At 39.0% G+C, this 20,890-nt stretch overlaps 1 protein-coding gene across 1 annotated transcript; it reads left to right on the top strand.

Moving 5' to 3' along the window:
* Positions 1 to 1,106: 1,106 nt before the first annotated feature.
* On the top strand, positions 1,107 to 19,544 carry serbp1b (SERPINE1 mRNA binding protein 1b). The gene is made up of 9 exons (XM_051916957.1): positions 1,107 to 1,485; positions 2,652 to 2,829; positions 11,056 to 11,208; positions 11,290 to 11,361; positions 14,755 to 14,829; positions 14,920 to 15,106; positions 15,220 to 15,276; positions 15,792 to 16,037; positions 18,182 to 19,544. Exons 1-9 carry the CDS (start codon positions 1,230 to 1,232, stop codon positions 18,239 to 18,241), a joined length of 1,284 nt encoding a protein of 427 aa, XP_051772917.1. The 5' UTR covers positions 1,107 to 1,229; the 3' UTR covers positions 18,242 to 19,544.
* The last annotated feature ends 1,346 nt before the right edge of the window (positions 19,545 to 20,890 follow it).

Here is a 20,890-nt window from a genome sequence, read left to right as displayed (position 1 = left end):
AGATGTTTTCACGTTAAGTCCTCAGGCTAATGTTTGCTATAGGCTACATAAGCATCGGATTATAATCTAATTTGCGGTAGAGAAAGCAGCTTTTCCGCATATATTCTGGTCCTGATAATCACACTTACCTCTTGCTCTATTTCTGTAAATCCATTTTTGTGAATGAATGATGACCACTAGCCGTTGCTTTGGTCTTCGTTAACAGCCGTTAGCGGAACCTGCTGGTGAGGAGGACTAACAGCAGATGGAAATCATGCATCGGCAATCTACTGCTATTCCTGCAGTTCCCGGATGTCCAACGTTGAATTTTCTGTCGAATTTGAACCACTGAATTTGTGGAAGTGAATTTGTAAAGCAAAATAAAATGGACCGAAAATTGCCTGTTGAATATTTTAGGTTGTATTTTTAAACAGACTGAATATGTTGGAAGTGAAATCTGAAAGGTGAATATTTATTATTTAATGTTTAATAATGAAAATGTGGCTGAAATGTTTTGAATTTAAATATTCACAGCATAAATATATGATCATGTTGAATTTCAGCCCACAAAAATGCAAGCCCTAAAAATATAATGCATTAAAATGCAAACATGGTTAATTCAATGCATTTTTTTTTTTTTTTTTCAGTTAGTGCAATTCAACAGGCTTTTTTTTTTTTTTTTTTTTCAAACACTTTTGGCATTAATAAACTTCCATATATCAGCCATTGCAACACTCAATTTTTGTCTAAAATTATACATCTATTATGATTGCCTACGTTTTTACATATAACCAAGTCAAAGCAGCTTTACATGAAAATAATGATCAGTGATGCACACAGAACTCAATTTCTGCTGTAAAACAGCAGTGTCATTATTCAACTGAAGTCAGTTCAGTGTTGATTCAGTTTGGTTCAAAATAATCATAATCACTTAACAATCATATTTAAATTACTTTAACACATGACACGTAACAAAAAGTACACTGAATAATATAGCCTACGATTAATTCCAGCATACAATCCAGCCAGTCTCAAATGTTTTCACAATTATACTCGAGTGAACTGCACATAGAACAGTATACTTGTAAAACTACACCCCCCACATGACGCGAAAGCGGTAATGTCCCGGATATTGAGAGCGCCGGAAGAGAAGCAGGTGTCTTCCTTGGCCATCTTGTGGTTGTCCACCGTGAGCTGTTCGTTCGAAGCCTCGAAGAATCGGAGGAGAATCCCGTTGTTGGGGCGCCATCATGCCCGGGCATCTGCAAGAAGGCTTCGGCTGCGTCGTTACCAATCGGTTCGACCAGCTATTGGATGACGAATCCGACCCGTTCGAGATATTAAAGGCGGCCGAAAACAAGAAGAAAGATGCGGCCGCGTCGGGCGGCTCGAAGACGGCAGCTCAAGCCGCTAAACAGCCGAAGAAAGAGTCCCAGAAAGACAGGAAAAATACAACGCAGGACAAGAAAGAAGACATCCAGGCCCCTGTGCCACTTAAGAAGGAGGGTATGTGGAAGGTTCAGAACTAAATATCGGATGTGTCTCAATTCTAATGAGCCTAGACAACATTTGGACATTATAGACACGCTCCAACCCCTTAACGCTGTCGAGTCGGAAACGCGCCTGTAAAATGCTGACGTGACCCTCTCAAACGCGCCATAAATTAGTTTGGAACGAGCATGTGGTGCCTAAAATGCTGTCTATTTAGGCAGTTCAGTAGGTTATGGGACAGGGCAACTGACGAAGTGCTCGTGTGCATATAAACATAGCAGTGAAGTCAACATGGAGCTGCTGTGTTGTCGACATTTGATGTGCACTAACAATATTCTGAGAGCGAAAGGCCCCCAATGACGTTCAGCATACGTTTTATTCACCTGTTTTTTTTTTTTTTCCCTCCGATATGTCAACATCTCTATTTGATCATGATTTGATCAACTTCACATGATTTATAACTGCGTAGCTGCCTTAGCCACATGCTAATATGCTAGCCTTATGTGAATGTAATTTGATTATATTTTATTTCACAGTGTGCTGATTTGCACATGGAGAAAATGTCGGCGTGTTTTGATGTTATGCAAATATGTATGACAGCACTTTCACTTTTATTTCATAAGGTGTGCCGTGACAGTAAAGAAGATCTATGCAGTAACTCGTTCAAGTTGTCAAATTTAGTCTAGTGTTGACCAGGCTGATGTGTTATTTTATATTGTCATATTTAAGGTAGTTATTGTTTGTATTCTTACTTACTTAAATGACAAAATAGCTGTAGCCTAGTGCTTTAAGATCTGAGCTAGTAACTGAAAAGCTGTATCTTCAAACATCAGTAGGATTGATTCATGAACTATCACCATTATGACCTTGTGCAAAACACCAAAATTAATAGCTCACCCAAATGTTTGTCATTTTTACTCACACTTGTGTACGAATACAATGTTCAGGGCGTTTTATTTTTTACATATTTTTTTTACATACTTTTATGGTCCCAGCCCACAACTTCTTTTCGCCGTCACATGCAGCAGTCAGATCTAAAAGAATATTTCATAAAATAAGTTCTTATTTGCCCTGAATGAAGTATGTGTTGTTCAAATTGAGTTTAATTAATTCACAGGTTCTTAGGCTTTCTTGGGCTTTTTCACCCGTGTTTAATGAATGTCTGTATATATTTATTTTAGGAATAAGGAGGGTTGGTCGGAGGCCGGAGCAGCAGGGTCAGGCCAGTTCCCAACACCAAGGAGGTCAAGGAGAGGGTCGGCCTGGCGACAGGCGGCCAGACAGACGACCTCCTCGTGAGCGCCGCTTTGATAAACCAGCTGATGATAAGCCAGAGGGTGGCGAGTTCTCTGCAGACAAGTGAGTTTTGTTATAACTGAAACAATGATACTGACAGCATTAAGGCTGGGTTGACTATATTGGTCAATCAATTTTGTTCTATGCTGTTATCAGTTGATGCATGAGCAAAACATCACTAAACATTTATTTGTAGCTTGCCTTCCATCCAGTAATTATTTTTGATATAAAACAAAGTCTTAGCTTTCAAATTCTATTAATTTTATCATGAAATTCAAACAGTAAATGGCATTTTGAATAGAGATCGACCAATATTGACTTTTTTTGTACAATTATATTGATAACTGATATACAGAACCCGACGTACATTATTTCTGTTTTTGAGTTATGACAGCACTGAACACTTTTTTCCTATACTGTCATTTCTGTAATTTCACTCCCTCCTTGCATACATAACACAACACACTTCTACAGGGCTCCAGACTAACTTTTTTTACTAGGATCACTGTAGCCCTTTACTAAAACTTTTAGGAGCACAAGCAGAAAATTTAGGGGCACACCTTAAATCGACCTGCAGCGCAATTATTCACATTTTCCCCCATTTTGGCTGTATTACTGACAAATGCCTTGGTAATAAATAGACTCTAGATTAACATTTGAGGGCAGCATTAACATTCATAATGTCATTGCAACTCAATTTCTGCACACTAATGAATGCTTTCCTCATAACTAAAAGTGCAAAAGCATTGTAACTAAGAGATTTGTTGAATAAAACGGGAGTTTTGGTGCGTGTCCAGAACTCATTCACTGATAAACTCGCGCTGTTTGATTGACAGCTCCAGCACGTGCTGTTTGATTGACAGCTCCAGCTATTGCAAAGGGAGCGTTCTTTGATCACTTTCTTTGTATAATTTAATCACAGTTTAATTGCAGATTATTTTCATCCTACTAAGAGAAACATAGTGAAGTTGACTTTAGTCACTGGTTTGATTTACTGACACATAGACAAAGAACATCTGACTGTACATGTATCATTACATATCAGATCAGGCATTAGAATTAACACAGTTAAATCGCGAATGCAAATAAATAAATCTTAACTGAGACATTCACAAATAAATTACCATATTCCTAGCATTAGGATCCTATGAAAGGTAATGTTATTTTTGCCCTGTATCTCTCTCCTCATCTCACTAACATGACAGTGGGCAGGGCTAACGTTGCAATGATGTAGGCGTTGATTTCTTCTGCAGAGGTGGCGTTACACCTATAGATAGGCATATTCCAGGTCGTTTGATGGGCCTGGTGTCAATAAAAGCTTTTACAGACTATGCGTTTCATGCATAGTCTGTCTGCAGTGTGTATGCGGTGCGTTTTTTTTTTTTTTTTTCGTGCCCATGTTAACGGATTAGAGCTTTCACACTGCAGGAACTGTGATCGTAGAGAGGGGGTGGGGCACAGCAGCTCATTTGCATTTAAAGGCACATGGACGAAAACAGCCTGTTCTTGACTGTAGTCAGAAATGGGTATTTACAGCATGGATTTATAAATGATCTGTGAGGTATTTTAAGCTGAAACTTCACAGACACATTCTGGGGACACCTGAGACTTAAATTACATCTTAAAAAATGGGCATAATAAGGGACCTTTAATGCTACAAGCACCAAACTCTCCACAGACCTGGGCCCTGATATGTAGTAGTGTGCTATACCTTTTCAGACTGATCAGAGTTAGTTTTCACATAATTTATCAAAACTCCGAAATTTTCCATAGACTTACATTGACAGAGCAAAAATGCGCCCTCTAGAGGAGCAGTACCGTCCACTGGAGGGAGCCTTATGTAACCCAGGCTGTGCCGGCACTGCTGCCGCTCTCAGCATGAGCAGATTAGAGAGAGCGAGAGACACACGAGACAGCTTAACAAATCTTTTGTTTCAAATCAGTGGTTCAGAGCATGTATCAAACTGTCAAAGTCACGTGAGATCTATATGCGCGATGAGCGCCGCCATGTTTGTTTACGCCGCGGTCAGGGGAATAGATCTGTCGGATTTACAACACATGATTTCATCCGCTTCTTTCAAAATACACAGATGGATGTAAGTGTCCGGTGAATTGGGAGAAGAACAGGGTTTAACGGGGGGTAATTACTCGAGTAATCATTAGAATAATCAAACGATTACTCGATTACCAAAATAATCGTTAGCTACAGCCTTAAATATGACAGTCCCAAGCGTAGTCATTATTAGTTGTGCATTGCTGTTTGAGCTGCATGCGCTGAAACTGAAGATGATCACGGCACATTTTACTACAGCGTTAATTCTTAACCAAATGCATCCTATATGAGATAAATCAGACACAAAATAAACAAACTGATAAATGATCCGTGAAGCACACATGAGTAGTGCAATTTCGTTCCGCTTGCATTGCGTTTGCCATTTGATGTTGGGTAATGTTATGGTGGTCGTGCCAGCGTGGCTGCTAACAAATTTTGATCGCACTGACAGGAAAAATGGTCGCAAAATGCTAAACATTCCAACATGTGCACATAGGTAATTTTTGTTTTAATCTTAGGATATTAACCCATTTTTGTCAATAAGAAACACTGGTTAATATCGACCAAAGACAACGCTGGGAGGCCAGTGGAGGAGAGCGCAGAAGCACCACCGTCAGAAACGCCATCGACCTCAGGTATGGAAAGAGGCCGGTCTGTGCATAAAAAGGACATCCATCAGCAGTCGGATCAGCCTTTCTCCAAGTGTCTAAAGTGTCTAGACGAATTTATCCAGTATGGTTTCACGTGTCATCGTCAACGAAGTACAACATCCCCAATGTGTAGTGTGCACTGAGGTGCTTGCACATGAAAGCCTAAAGCCTGTAAAAATGCTACGGCACTTGAAAACCAAGCACCCTTCTCTTGTTGCTAAACCAGTAGATTTTTTTCAAACGAAAGGAGCAAGAGTTGCAAGGCCAAAAGAAAGTCCTAACTAAACAGACAACAATCCCTGCCAAAGCTCAACAGGCGTCATATGAGGTGGCATATTTAATTGCACAGGCAAAAAAGCCACACACGATCGGGGAAACCCTTATCAAACCCGCTGCTATAGCTGTAAGTCGGGCTATGCATGGGGATAAACTGGCCCGTGAGCTAGAAGCAGTGCCTCTGTCTAATGGGACTATTGCCCGGCGCATCTCCGACATGGCCCAGGACATAAAGTTTCAGCTGTTGGACAGAGTGAAGAAAGGGAAATATGCTTTACAGTTAGATGAATTGTAAGATACAATTTTAAGGGGAAACTTAACGAGGACATTGTTTTGCACCACGCTTGAGGGATCGTGCACAGGCGAGGACATTTTCACAAAACTTGACGACAAACTAAAAGAAGAGGGACTGTCTTGGGGCGAGTGCATCAGTGTTTGTACAGACGGTGCTGGAGCGATGCTGGGGAAAAAGAAAGGTCTTAAAGCAAGAGTCTTACAAGTGGTGCCTCACGTAAATTTCACGCATTGTATTATACATAGAGAAGCTCTAGCGAGCAAAACACTTGACCCAGAACTTAAACGTGTTCTTGAGACAGTGATAAAAATGGTCAACTACATAAAAGCGCGTCCACTCAATATGAGGCTGTTTGCCACTCTGTGTAACGAACTGGGATCGGAGCATGAGTGCTTGCTGTTCCATACAGAAGTCAGGTGGCTTTCGCGAGGGAATGTGCTCAGCTGCCTGTTTGAGCTGCGGGACGAAGTGCGCTTATTTCTGATTGAGCATGGGTCCCAGCTCGCTGACCACCTCACTGATCCTGACTGGTTAACAAGGCTAGTGTATTTGTCTTGCATATTTGAAAAACTGAATGGACTTAATATGTCATTGCAAGGTGAAAACACAAGCATCATGTCACTGAATGATAAAATCCACGCATTCACGAGAAAACTCGAGCGCTGGACTGAGGGAGTTGAAATGGGTAGGATTGACATGTTTTCTGAGCTGGACAAATTCATAGAGGAAAATGAACTGAGTGTTAACATAGTGAAGATGTCTATCACTACCCATCTTCAAGCCCTCCTGGAACACTTTAACAGGTATTTCCCAGAAGAAACAGCTCCAGAACAATATGACTGGATAAGATCACCATTCACTGTAACGAGGGCAAATCATCTGACATCTGACATGGAGGACGCATTGGTTGAACTGTCAAGCGACTGAACCTTAAAGACAGCATTTAATACCAAGACGCTGGCTGAGTTTTGGATTTCAGTTGAGAGGGAGTACCCACAGCTGTCCAAGGCCGCTATACTGATGCCGTTTGGCACTACCTACTTGTGCGAAAAGACTTTCTCGGCACTCACGTACATTAAAAATAAATACAGATCGCGACTGAACGTGGAGGAGGATCTCCGAGTTGCAGTCTCCAAAATTAAACCAAGAATGGACTTGCTGTGCTCCAGGCATTGTGCCCACCATCTCAATAGGAGAGGTTAATGTTGAAATGAAAGTAATGACTAAATTAAAGTAACCTAATAATAAATATAATATTATGGTTGTTTGACTTTTGTGTTGTAATTATGCTCCTGTTTGGATAGGCCTATTAGTGCATGTGCATTGTTGCGCGCAATGTTTGTATACTTTAACCACCTCCGACGATAGTGGGGGTCACGAGTCACTGGCACCTTTATTTTGGGGTTGTGGGCTGAAAAGTTTGGGAACCCCTGGTCTAGATCATGAAATACCTGCTAACAGAGCACTGTTTTTATCCATGTGTTTATAGAGAACTTCTCTCGCGTAGATTGATTTCCACATAGCTGTAATTATTTAGATGTTTATTAGCAAAATAATGGTTATAGTAGATGTTAATGTAATTTAGATTACAAATGAGTGAATTTTGTTAAGTTAAATACGGAGGCAATGCTGGATTCCTGAGCCTCAAGCCTCGACTAATGATCAGCATAGACAACAGGGAGAATTAAATTCAGATCGACAAGAATCATGTTGTTTGCAAAATATGCCATGTTAAAATCAAAACTCGGGAAATGCATTGAATCTGAGAGCTCACTTAACATCCCGGTGCCATCCGCGCTGCTGAGATGCATTTCGATAGAATATGTAATATGTACTGCATGCTTTCCTCTCAATAACAAAATAAACACACAACAAAAGTGACAGCAGTGGCAGCAGAAAAAAAGCATCTGATCATAGCAATGTGGATATGTTTGCACCAGCTCTGTTCAGCACTTCAGTGAAGGCACATTTATTTAAATAGCACTTTATATAATAGATTGCTTTAAAGGGGACCTATTATGCCCCATTTTACAAGATGTAAAATAAGTCTCTGTTGTCCCCAGAGTGTGTATGTGAAGTTTTAGCTCAAAATACCCAACAGATAAAATTAAAAATTAAAATTGCCACTTTTTGTGGTTGGCCAAAAACGCGCTGTTTTAGAGTAGGTCCTTTAAATGCAAATGAGCTGCTGCACTCTGCCTAAGAGGGCGGAGCTTCACGAGCTGATTCTCCGGTGACACTCCGGTGAAAATCACTGTAAGAGCTTAATAAAACACAGTGCAAGTGTGCATTAATTAAAATATTATCCATAAACTCTCTCTCCCTTGCATTATCATCAACATACACAGCGAAGTAAACAGAAACACTCGTTACAACTAACAGTAAACAAATATATAAAGACCTTATGCCTTTTCGGGTGGTGCTTAATAAACTGGTAAACTTTATTTCCATAAATCAACTCCGATGAACTGTAATAAAGTACTCTCACCTTCATTACTGCTGTATCCAGTATCACTCTGGAGACTGTAAGCTGGATCACAAACAGTTTACTGATCTATCCTTGAGTAACACATTTTTAGCACAGCCTCTGTTTTGTATTGTCCCTTTGTATTGATATTCGTTCACAAAGCAGTCCGGTGTGAAATGATTCACACAGACATAAACGAATTTCGGTACAGTCGAGGGAGCATTTTCTTGGAAAACAAAATGAATCCACCTTGTCTTCAGTGGCTCAGATTTAGGGAGTAAATGGAGAGAGCTATGTGGATTAATCCATCCAGCTACAGAACACCTAAAACGCTTGGGAGACATTCTCGTCAGTGCAGCAATGGCAGACTGTACAGCTGGCTGTGAACTTGCTCAGGGCGGTTCTATGTTAAAACGGCAGTGTCTGTCAACATTCGTGGGTGGGTCTTGTGGCTTTTGTGACGTCACACTGCCAGGGATCTGGAAACGGCTTGTTCTGAGACAGTGCTTATGATTTATGGGGATTAAAAAAAAAAGGACTGGTTGGATTTTTATCATTATAGGGTGGTTGTGTACATACACTGCCAGCACACATTTATGTCCAAACACCATGCAAAAGTGAATTTTGCATAATAGGTCCCCTTTAAAGCAAGCAGCTTTACAGTATTAAATATGAAAAAAAAAAAAGTCATGGTCATGGAATGTTAAATACTTTAGAAATTAAAAACTGCTATAATGTGAACCGTTAAAACATACACCTAAGGAATCCTGCAGTCACTTTACTATTTTCCCTTTACTTAGATTGCTCAAAGTGATTAGTGATATAAATACAAATGATACTGTCTTAAAGTTTTTTGTCAGGTTTTATGCATATGGTGGTGTTCTTTGACAGTTTTTTTTTTTTTTTTTTTTTCCTAAAATTAGATCCTCTAACAAAGTCTAGAAATATCACAATATATTGCCTTTCTTACAGTATCGCAATATATCACAATATATCGTATCGTAACGCCTGTATCGTGATACATATCGCCATATTCTTGGCAATACACAGCCCTACATATTAAGCATGTAACACATCTCATTTGTGCATTAATGGCTGTTAGGTTAAAGTTTACTAATTAAGGGAGGTCAGTTATTTTACTTTTGAACGTTGTTGTTGACAATTCAGATGCATTGCTTTAATAGCAATCTTGCATGCAGTTCTCAAAATGGTGAATCCAATATAACAAAACCGATACCTAATTATGGAAAAATGCTTTTATATCGCTCATGGATTGGATAATTTTTCAGATGAGCAAGAAAGAAAAAAAAAAAGTGGGGGGTGCCAGTAAAAAAAAAAAACAAATACACTAATTACAAGCATAGATAAATACAATGTTATAACGCTACAAATGGGTTGTTGACGTGACATGGCATTTTTTACCGTCACACAAGACAAAAATGAATATAATTAGTATTGTTGTCAGTTAAAATTCATTAAATAATTAAACATTTCTGTCTTACATGGACCTGTTATTAAAACTGCTTTGTTATTATTTTTTTTTATTTTTTTTTTAAACTAAACCTCAAAATTGTCCTATGGTGTAACTGTCTCAAGCATGGTTCAATAAATTACAACTTTTATAAATTAAAAAGAAAGGCATAAAAACGTTAATAAATACCTCAGGCATAATTTTACAAGTTCAATTCACATTTATTTATATAGCGCTTTTCACAATACATGTCGTTTCAAAGCAGCTTAACAGAGAATTCATGTCAACATTACAATTTAAAATAATCTGTAATCAGAGATGGATGTCAATTTTGTAATTTCAGAAATGTACATATTCAAATCATGCAGTTAGCTAACAATGTATTAATTTAAGCAATGTATTCATTTAAGGTAGAAACAATAAGCTCATGGAAGTAATGAATACATGTTAACAATGATTAGAATATACATTTGGAATGGTGCATGTTGATCCAGATTTTGCGTCATCTGAAGTCCTCACGGGTTGGTGCCGTCTCTTCACAGGTGTTGGTCATCTGAAGTCTTTATAAGACACAAGTGTCTATTTAGTAAATGGCAATAATTTTTTTCATCCATATATTTCTAAAAGCTTAGGATCTTGATACATTTTGTCTCTGAAAACTATGTCTATGTGAAAACAATGTGTATTGTATATTATAACAACCAGGTAATATGCATTTGCGTGACGAAGGCATTACTAGCAAAACGTGCAAATGTGCTCGTTCTCTCTCCTCGACCGTCATACGCCTCCTAATGCTGATTGGTTACATGTTTGTTGTTGGTATCGGCCCGACTGACTTCCAAACAGTGTATTTGAAATAATACTGAGTCCACCTTTAAAATATGGACTATATTACATATTGTATTCTTACGTAATTTGTTAGTAATGTCAAACTCATGCTATCGGCTGATCCGGTGTTGCTGTGTCTGTCTGGTCGAGATTCTCAAAAAGTTGTAGAACCCCCATGGTAATAAATCCACTAAAACACCATGTGATGAATAGCTACATCCAAGCATCTTTTTTTGTCTTTTTTTGTAGCTCAAGATTGCCAATTGGGGAGAAACCATCTCGAGGACGTGGAGGAGGAGGACGTGGGAGCAGAGGTGGCCGTGGACGAGGCATAGGACGTGGAGATGGTTTTGATTCCCGGGGCAAACGTGACTTCGATAGACACAGCGGCAATGACAAATCGTAAGTGTGAGAAGCCAGCAGTAACAAATGGTTAAAGGTGTTTTGTTGCACTAGTCTCATTGAAATGTTCTTCTGTCTTAGTCGACAGAAAGGAGAGGAGAAGCGCGGTGGGAGTGGCCCACACAACTGGGGCAATGTGAAGGAAGAAGCCAGGTAGGATTGTAGATGCGAAATATTTGAGGCTTGTGGTTGTAGCAGCTTCAGGGCTCTGAACCAGTTCAAGGAACGAAAATGAAAACCGGAAACGAATGAAATTTTGACCGGAATGTAACCAGAAATGGAAACGAAATCAAATTTAATCGTTCTGAACAGAAACGCTAATTTGAAATGGCCATTAACCACTTAATAACGTTATTTTATAGTTCTGTTAAATATTTTGATTTGGCAGTCAACCAATCACGAATTCAAATAGTACAGCCTATGCAAATGTGACGCTGACGCATCCAAAGTGTGTGAAATGCCCGCGCTGACGCGCTCAGGCTCAGCTGTCAAGTCATCATAGGTTAAGTTACAATGGCAATGCCCTGGCGTTAGTTTTTCCGATGATATATTTCACCAACCGTCAAGCATTAGGCCTACATTTAAGTGAAAATGAATGTCAAGTAATATGCAGCTTGTTGTGCGTTTTGAAACCAGCGAAAATTGCAGGATATGTAGAACATGAGTTCACACAACGTCACATCACGCACATGCAGCGCTTCTGTGAACAGAGAAAACAGAATAAAACAATAGGCCTACATAACACATATAAAATAAAAGGGAATAGGCCTATAGGCTACATGAAATATTTCACTTAAATAATTAGGTCTATTAACAAAACGAAAGTGGTTCATTGTGGCGCACTCCAAAGATCTAGGAAAGGAAACAGACATTCTGCTTGTTTTCGTTATTTGAGTGTCTTTTGTAAATGTATAAATTATGTCTTGCTTTTACCTGTATGACCATAAATTACGCAGTACAGTTTACTGTCTTAGAAGGGGGAAAAAATCCAGTGGTCGTGCCGGCGCCTCACGCGCGCACACAAATTCTTGCATTGCTTACTTGATATCGCAGCTGTTAAATATTAAAATAAAATACAATCAACCAAACATATAAAACGTTACACTGCTCAATTCAATTCCGCAATAGGCCTACAATATGCCGTTTACCACCCGTGACCACCGCTGACTGTGCTGTTATGTGAAGGATGTCGATACTGCGAGTGAAGTATAAGGCTTACATAATAGTTTAGCATTCGTCTCGAAAATGGAAACAGTTGGATTCATGCCGAATGAGAAAGGTAGGCTTCAGATTCACTTCAAATTAATTCGTTTTGCATCTTATTTAGTTTTATTTCTAATAAATAAACCTGTTTCTTGCCTTGAATAGCAATAGAAGCTGGAATGGCGTTAAAAAACATTTTAATTTTTTTTTTTTTTTTTTTTTTCGTTTTGGCTTGACGTTTATTTAGCCTGAATAGGCCATCTGTTAACTTTAGATGTTTTGTGGTAAAATAAAATAGGGCAGTTTTGTTCATAATTTGTTTACAAACATTATAAACAAAGCTATATAGGCTAGGCTATTTGTAAACATTTTACTTTATTTAGTTACCGATAAATTACATTATTTCTGAATAAAAAAATGCAACGTATAGCCTACGTGACTTATCTTTTTTTCCTCTCAGGAATAGCGTCTGTATTTTTAACCATGCAACAAACATTTTAAAATATCTTGAAAAAATACTTTAGTTTATAAACCGTTGTTTTTCCTTTTGTTTAATAGGTTTACATTAGGACAGAATCTCGTTATAAAGATAATTGTAGGCCTATTGGCTAAGACAGCAAATATTATCTGTTTTTTAATAAATAAAATGCTGTACGTATTATTACTATTATTATTATTATTATTATTAAGTAGGCTACATGCAAACAAAAAAAAAAGTTAAAAAATAACGTTATTAACCGTTATTTTTTTTCTGATCAAACCGGTTTCGGAACGTTAATAATGCAGAAGGAACGCTGGAACAGAAACGTTAAAATACCGATTCTGCTCAGAGTGAAACGATTGAATTTTTTTTCCATTTTTAAGCCCTGAGCAGCTTATTTGGTAAGTTGATGTCATGCTTGACCAATGTGTCATGCAGAAATATTGTAGATTGTCTAAAATATCTGAACTTAATTGATGTGACTCTTGTTGATTCTAATTACAGGATTTGTACGGTCATGGAAAAACCTGGAAAAGTCAGGGCAATTTCCATTTTGAGTTTTGGAAAAATAAACCCAGAAAGTTTTAGAGAAGTCAAGAAAATTTGTTTCAAAATATTTATATAATTCAATGTATGTTTAAGTGATAATATTTGTTAAACAAACTACAATGCTTAACGTTCATCCGAAGAATCCATCCGACTGCGGCATTCCATCAGATTTCGTTTTGCAATGTTGAGCATTATAACCAATTACACGTATCTGTTGAGCTTATGAATGTGATGGCCAGTCAGAGGCTGTGGCGAGGGGGGCGTGGTTCAGCGGAGTCGGCAGCGGGAGAGAGAGTCAGGAGACGAACGGTGAGTGAGTGGGTTAAATGCAAATGACGAACACCTGTCTCTTGTTTCAGTAATTGGTGTGGAGAGAGTATATAACACCAGGAGAAACAGGAGTGGGAGAGAGAGAGACGGACTACTGACTGCTGCCCCGCTGGTGATCTACGAGTGAGAGACTTCTGAATGATTTGTGACCGCTTTGTGCCTGTCTGCACCCCTTTTGTTTTGAATTGTGAGAATTAGTGCAAATAAAAACAAAAGGGGTGCAGACAGGCACAAAGCGGTCACAAATCATTCAGAAGTCTCTCACTCGTAGATCACCAGCGGGGCAGCAGTCAGTAGTCCGTCTCTCTCTCTCTCTCACTCCTGTTTCTCCTGGTGTTATATACTCTCTCCACACCAATTACTGAAACAAGAGACAGGTGTTCGTCATTTGCATTTAACCCACTCACTCACCGTTCGTCTCCTGACTCTCTCTCCCGCTGCCGACTCCGCTGAACCACGCCCCCCTCGCCACAGAGGCCTTCAGTTTAGTCATTGCTGAAACAAAGAGTTTTGTTCAGTGTGCGCGTTCTCTGACTGAATTCTGGCTGAAACTCGCCCAAATTCTCCCATCATCCACTACTGCGGAGATGACAAGTCAGCATCATCAATTAATTATTAAAATGTTAAAGCAATCCACTTGCTTTTTTTCCCCAGACGCATTCATAATCATTACTTCTGCCGGTGCGCTGTCGCAAGCTTTGTGTGCGATTAAACGCTGATTAGGTTGTGTAGGCATTACTTTATGATGATTCATATGGTTATTAATAAATGTGCGATTAGTCGACTAATCACTTAAAATGAACGACTCCTAATCGACCCGAAAAATCTTTAGTCAAGGGCAGCCCTAGATCATTAGCATAGTGTCAAATTACCGCCAAATTTGGGGTACGTTTTTGAAATTTAAGATTTATGAAAGATAGCTTAAATGTTTAGTGATAATTTCAAGGGTTCCCCAGATCTAATAATAGTGTCTGATTTGACAGTGAGCTTGATCAGTCCGCAGCCCCTGAGCCTGTTCCTGAAGGGGAAGAGCACGTCCCTGTCGACTCCGAAAACAAGTGAGTGTCAAGTGCGATTCTATTCACAGTAACAGTTGATGTGAAGAAATGTACAAAGTGCATGCCATTTGGATTATTGTGTATGTGTAGGGAGAATGAAGTAGAGGAGGTGAAGGATGAAGGTCCTAAGGAAATGACACTGGATGAATGGAAGGCCATGCAAGACAAAGAACGGTCCAAAGTTGAATTCAACATCCGCAAGCCCAACGAAGGTAACGACAGTCAGTGGAAGAAGGGCTATGTACTGCACAAGTCAAAGAGTGAGGAAGTTGGCACGGTAGGTTAAATTTGTCCATTTTTCCAGGCTTGTAAATGCCAGTCTTTTTATGGTTTCATGTTTTTTTTTTTTTATGGTTTTATGGTTTCATCTCTGCTTTTGTGTGTTTGCAGCGGCATGCTGGATCTGTGATTGAAGCTGGAGATGTTGATCCTGACTCATTCCACAAGGTATTTGTCCAAATTTGTGTTTCGATATTTTTTTTTTTTTTTTTTTTTTAACCTTTTAGGCACTCAGGTGGTCAACCTTTAAAGTTGCTTTTCAGTTTGTGTATAGTTAACCTAAACTAAAGTTCAGTTTACCTAGTACATTGCCAGAATTCAAGAATCTATGGCTATACAGTGACACACACAGTGGCATGCTGATTTTTTTTTTTTTAAATCCCTCTTTTGCAAGTTTAAGTTCTGCATCTGTCCACTTCCACCTAAGTTTACCCACTCCACTCTCTGCTTACAGTGATTTTCTTCCCCAACCACTCCCGCTTAATTTAGTTTACCTAATCTGATGACAGTATGTCCATGCTTGCTCTGTCATTGTTCTAATGGGCCACCCTGCTTAGCCTGCTTTGAGGATTGACTTGTTTACATTAATACTACAAGTTGGATTGTGGAGTCAGCTCATTATGTGAAATTGGGTATGATAGATTTATTTCTTGGAGCTGATCCTATAATATTATTTCTTAAAGGCCGAAGAAGGTGGAGATCACCACTTCCGTAAGCCAGCCAATGACATCACCTCCCAGCTGGAGATAAACTTCGGAGATTTGGGTCGGCCAGGACGTGGTCGTGGAGGTTCTCGTGGAGGCCGTGGCGGTCGTGGTGGTGGTGGTGGTGGTGGTGGTGGTGGCGGCGGCGGCGGCGGCGGCGGAGGGGGTGGCGGCGGTGGCGGTGGCGGTGGACGGCCAAGCCGAGGTGGAGGCAGATCTGAGAAGGTAAATAACAGACATTTACTCCTATTTTTGCATGTAAATTTGTAGCAGGTACTGCTTATATCAAATAAAACTCTTGTTTGCCCCTGATACTGATATCACTATGCATTATATCAATAGTTTACTTGGATAATACATAACCCCATAATAATAATAATAATAATAATAATAACCCCAACAAAGAGCTACAAGAACTTTTTTTTTATTATTATAAAATTAAGTAATTTTTATTTGAATATTTTTTTTGATTGGATCTGTTGGGTGTAAAGCAGTACAAGACTGGCACAGTTAAATGGAAAGTTTAAATAAAAATACTCTGTTGATTTTCATATTGGTTTTTATTTGCACTTGGAACTTAGTAGTGATTTGTTTTGGATGATTACAAATTTCTTACTGTCAAACCTGCGAATATGAGCTGAATTGTGAATTAAAGGGTTAGTTCAACCCCAAATGATAATTCTGTAATTAATTACTCACCCTTATGTTGTTCCAAACCCGTAAGACTTTTGTTCTTCTTTGGAAAGAAGATCTTTTTGATGACAGAATGCTGTCAGATTTCTTCCATAGACTTCACAACTGAATATTGACGCTTCAAAAAGTTCATAAAGAGATCGGAAAACGAATCCATTTGAAATCGAGCAGTTTAGTCCAAATTTTCTGAAGAGACTCGATTGCTTATGATGAACAGATTTAATTTAATTTAGTTTAGCATTTACTTGCTTATAAACCTTGATCAGCGAACATAAACAAAACCTAACCTGAATGAAGCACAAGAACAAACCTCTTCCGGAAGCAGTTTGTTTTTGTGCGTCATTCAGGTTAGGTTAAGCTTCTGCTCATGCTTGATGATCAATGTTTATATGTGAGAAAAAGTTTGTTGCGATGGCAGTCTATGGAAGGAAATCTAACAGTATTCTGTCATCAAAAAGATTTTCTTTTGTGTTCTGAAGATGAACGAATGTCTTACGAGTTTGGAATGACATGTAATTAATGACAGAATGAGTAATTAATGACAGAATTTTCATTTTGGGGTGAACTAACCCTTTAAGATCAAAAATATTACTTACTGGCCATTAAATTGGATTTATAAAAAAAAAAAAACTGACCATTTAACATAATTTGCTAAAACAATGCCATCATACAACATTCCAGAGAAATTTAAACAGAGTCCAACAACGATCAGGTGTCTGTCATGCTCCCACAGCAAAGTGCTACATTTAAAAAAAAAAAAAAAAAAAAAAAACAGACTCAAACACGTACACTGACAAAGTTTAAGCTATGACATCACAGACTTTGATCCATTGTTTTACATTTTCTAGATTTCACTAATTTAGTAGGTGTTTGATTTAGGGTACTTTCACACTGGCAGTTTAGTTCGAAACGAGGCACGCGTGAAAATTTGCTAATGTGAAAGCTGTCATGCGGTACTGAACATGAGACTACCTGAAGGAGGTGGTCTGAGTTCGGTTGTATTGGAACTGTGGTGCGATTCATGTGAATATGAAAGCAGCACGGATTCAGGCGCGCACTTGTTCAGGAAGAAAAGTAGCCTGCACATGCGTTTTAGCGGATGACGATGTATTTAGTTCAGTAAAACACATTTAAGGGATGATAGTGTTGATGATTTACTTGGGATACGAGCGAGAGTGCACATGCAGTGTAATCGTGCATAACGAGTGCAATCAGGCCGGCAAATGAATGGCAATCTGCTGTCTCCTCCTAAAGATTCCATTTGCAAGCAGCAGAAAGCCACCTTTCATGTGACGCATGTACAGAAAACCAAGTGTCCAAGGGTCTCTGCTGTCCATAATAGCAACAAATTAATAAAAAAAGCACAATATATTGACCGCGTTCTGTTTTCTATCATGTGGTGTGCACATTTGTGATGACATAAGATGAACACAAATACACCAGGGTTCGATAGAATCAAGGTGAGTGTAAAACCAGACCAACGCTGCTGAAGGCAACAGTCGCACTTGGACGCAGGCCGCAGCAAACGAGCCCAGTGTGAAAGCCCCCTTACATTACATGCAAGAAAAAGAGCAATGCATGTACTCGTATTAATAAATGATTGTTTCTTATTGTTGGCCTTTTTGCTTTTATGACTTCTGTGTAGTCCTGAAGTTTGTTGCTTTTGAATTTGACAGGGTGGAGGTGTCTCTGTTCCCAATGTGGATGACCCCGAGGCTTTTCCGGCCCTGGCTTAAACCTCAGCTCCACCACCTAACCTTCCTCCAGGCTCCCCTCCTCTTTGACGCTTGCATGCTTATGGATCGTTCGACCATACAAAACCGGAAAATAGAAATACATGAGACTGTCATCCATACATATACTGAGAACTGACTTTTACCTGCGGAAAAACACAAAAAGGACTTCTTGTTACACTGAAGCAAATTATGGGTAGAGGTTTTGTATTTAGAGACATGATAGCAGGGATGTTCATACAGTATTTTTTCCCTTTTTTTTCCAGAGATTATGCATTCGCCATAAATATTTTTTTATTGCTGCTTGAATGTATGCATTTTCAAGATAGAAGTTGAAGTGTGTTGTGAACGCTTAAGCTTCCCTCTGGACACTGCGGTGTCTGCGTGTAATTGAGTACACTCTCAATGGCTCTACCAAAAGCAGAAAGTTTTTTTTTTTGTTTGTTTGTTTGTTTTCCTCTTTCTCTCCACCAAGTGAGAATACAAGACTTGTAGTGATGATTTTACTATTAACATATACATGATTAATGTATATTGACTATTTTAAATGTTTTGAAAGAAAGCTCCAAGGTCAAGCTACCCTCCTGTTAATTGGATTTTTTTTTTTTCTTGACCGGTAGCAAGAAGCAAATGCGTCGTCTTGATCTTGCTTTGGTGTTTTGTCGTCCTCTGCTGGACCTGTGATATTAGTATGCATAGTTGTCTTTGTTCCTCAGAGAGATTTCTTCCTCATCTTGTTAAATCACCCAGGGCTCAATGTAGATCCAGGCTGGTCCTTAAATCATACAAGATTCATCCATTTAGGACCACTTTCAGAACTGTATACATAAGTGATTTGTTGTGCGTGTGTATGAGAGAAAGATAACCTGTTTTAAAAATTCATCTGCCATAAGTTTATTTTCCTGAGCTTGGATGGTAAGTTTCAGCAAGTCATGTTCTTAACATGAAGTTTTATTGACTTTTTAGTGAGTTTTCTTTAGCTAAGGTTGTTGACATATCTTGCACTTAGATTTATGGTGATGTTTGAAATATAGCTACTAAGCACGTGGTCTATTTGCATCAGTACCATTTGTTTTATTTTTATTCCTTCTGTGATCTTTGCTGTGTTTTTATTTTTAATTATTACTATGATGGCACTACTGCTTGCATTTTCTGAAAAATGTCTAATTCAGGGTGGGACAACAGTGTGCTGCAAAAGAAAAGTTGGAACCAGCTTCTTATGTATGTGAAATAGCAAGACCTCAAAGTGTGATGGCCGATGTACTCTGTATTCATAGGAGGGACAATAAAATGGAAGACGACACTATATTTGAGTCCAGGCTTCCAGTTTGTCAATGCTCTCCTTTTGTCTCTCCTTCACCCCTCCTTCTGTTACCTAATTGTTTCTACTACAAGAATGTCTGCAAATATCTGCAGGATCAATTGCTTCTGTAATTTACCAGTATTAATGCATGCAGTAAAATTAGTAGAAAACATACCAAAATACATTCAAGACAGGATTTGAGAACTACCTGTACCATATTCTGAAAAACAAACCAGACAGAATGCTTCCTTAGCAGCATTATATACAAGTCGCCAACAACTCAACCGTAACTGCCAACTTTTTCAGAAGTGTTGGATCCGGAAATATTTTTCCCATTCATTTTTCCAGTGTTTAGCATCGAACTCAGCATTAAATCAACAATACAAATGTTTATGTATAGTTTGCAGAATTAAAGTTTTGTAGATGTTGTTTGATAATGGAGAGAACAATGAGTTTTAAAATGGTGTAAGCAGCATATGTGTGTTTTTATATCATTGCAGATGCAGAGTAATGTGGCTTTATCAGTTAAACAGAGCAAGAGTAGGATTCAAACTCATGACACTTGTCTTGATAGTGCTGGAACTGGTTGTGAGGTATTGCTGTCAGGCAGAGGCAGCTTAGTTTACCCCATCCTAAGCAGATGGTAAGGGTGTCAAATACCCATCTGAAGGTATAGCAGATGGTAAGCTAGTGGAGGAGAGGTGCTGCCAATTTAGGGCCCCAGAGAAGCAAAGAGAGGTGTTTGAGGAGGTCTGTAAATGGTTGGGGATCAAGAGAGCCTGCCCTAAACCCCTGCACCCCCATAGCAATGGACTGGTGGACCGTTTTAACTGCACCTTAACCACCCAGCTTGCTATCTTGGCCAAGCTGCACCAGCATGGTTGGGATAGTCACCTGTGGATTTAGTGTTTTGGGTGCTACTAGAGGCCTTCTTGCTTTTAAGGCTTCTGTGTAGCCCTGAAGTCTTATAATATAGATTTGACAGGGTGGTGGTGTTTCTGTTCCCATTGTGGATGCCCCCTGGCTTCCGCTCCACCCCCTAACCTTCCTTAAGGCCCCCCTACTCTTTGACGCTTGCATGTTTATGGATCATTTGAACATTGAATCTGGAAAAGAAAAAAACATGACAGTAATCCAGTGGTTCTCAACCTGCGGCCTGTCACGAATGCAAATGCGGCCCACGATATGCTGCCCACATTTAAAAAATAAATTCCAGTTTTACAATTTATTTTATAATATAAGTTTGAACTAATAATGTTTTTTGTCATATAAAATCATTTTGGTGATCATATATTATTTTCAGACATGCGCAGATCTACTATATACTGATTACTCAGTTAATGAACACT

Source organism: Ctenopharyngodon idella, chromosome 2 (genome assembly GCF_019924925.1).
Source record: "Ctenopharyngodon idella isolate HZGC_01 chromosome 2, HZGC01, whole genome shotgun sequence".
Lineage (NCBI taxonomy): Eukaryota > Metazoa > Chordata > Actinopteri > Cypriniformes > Xenocyprididae > Ctenopharyngodon > Ctenopharyngodon idella.
Note: the sequence above shows the minus strand (reverse complement) of the source record. Positions and strands in the feature narration are given on the sequence as shown.

Bases quoted from the DNA above. Each gene is read 5' to 3' on its own strand.
- serbp1b (XM_051916957.1), top strand. From the start codon at position 1,230: ATGCCCGGGCATCTGCAAGAAGGCTTCGGCTGCGTCGTTACCAATCGG. The intron at 2,830-11,055 runs GTGAGTTTTGTT...CTTTTTTTGTAG, and splicing joins GGCGAGTTCTCTGCAGACAA to CTCAAGATTGCCAATTGGGG. The intron at 11,362-14,754 runs GTAGGATTGTAG...CTGATTTGACAG, and splicing joins AATGTGAAGGAAGAAGCCAG to TGAGCTTGATCAGTCCGCAG.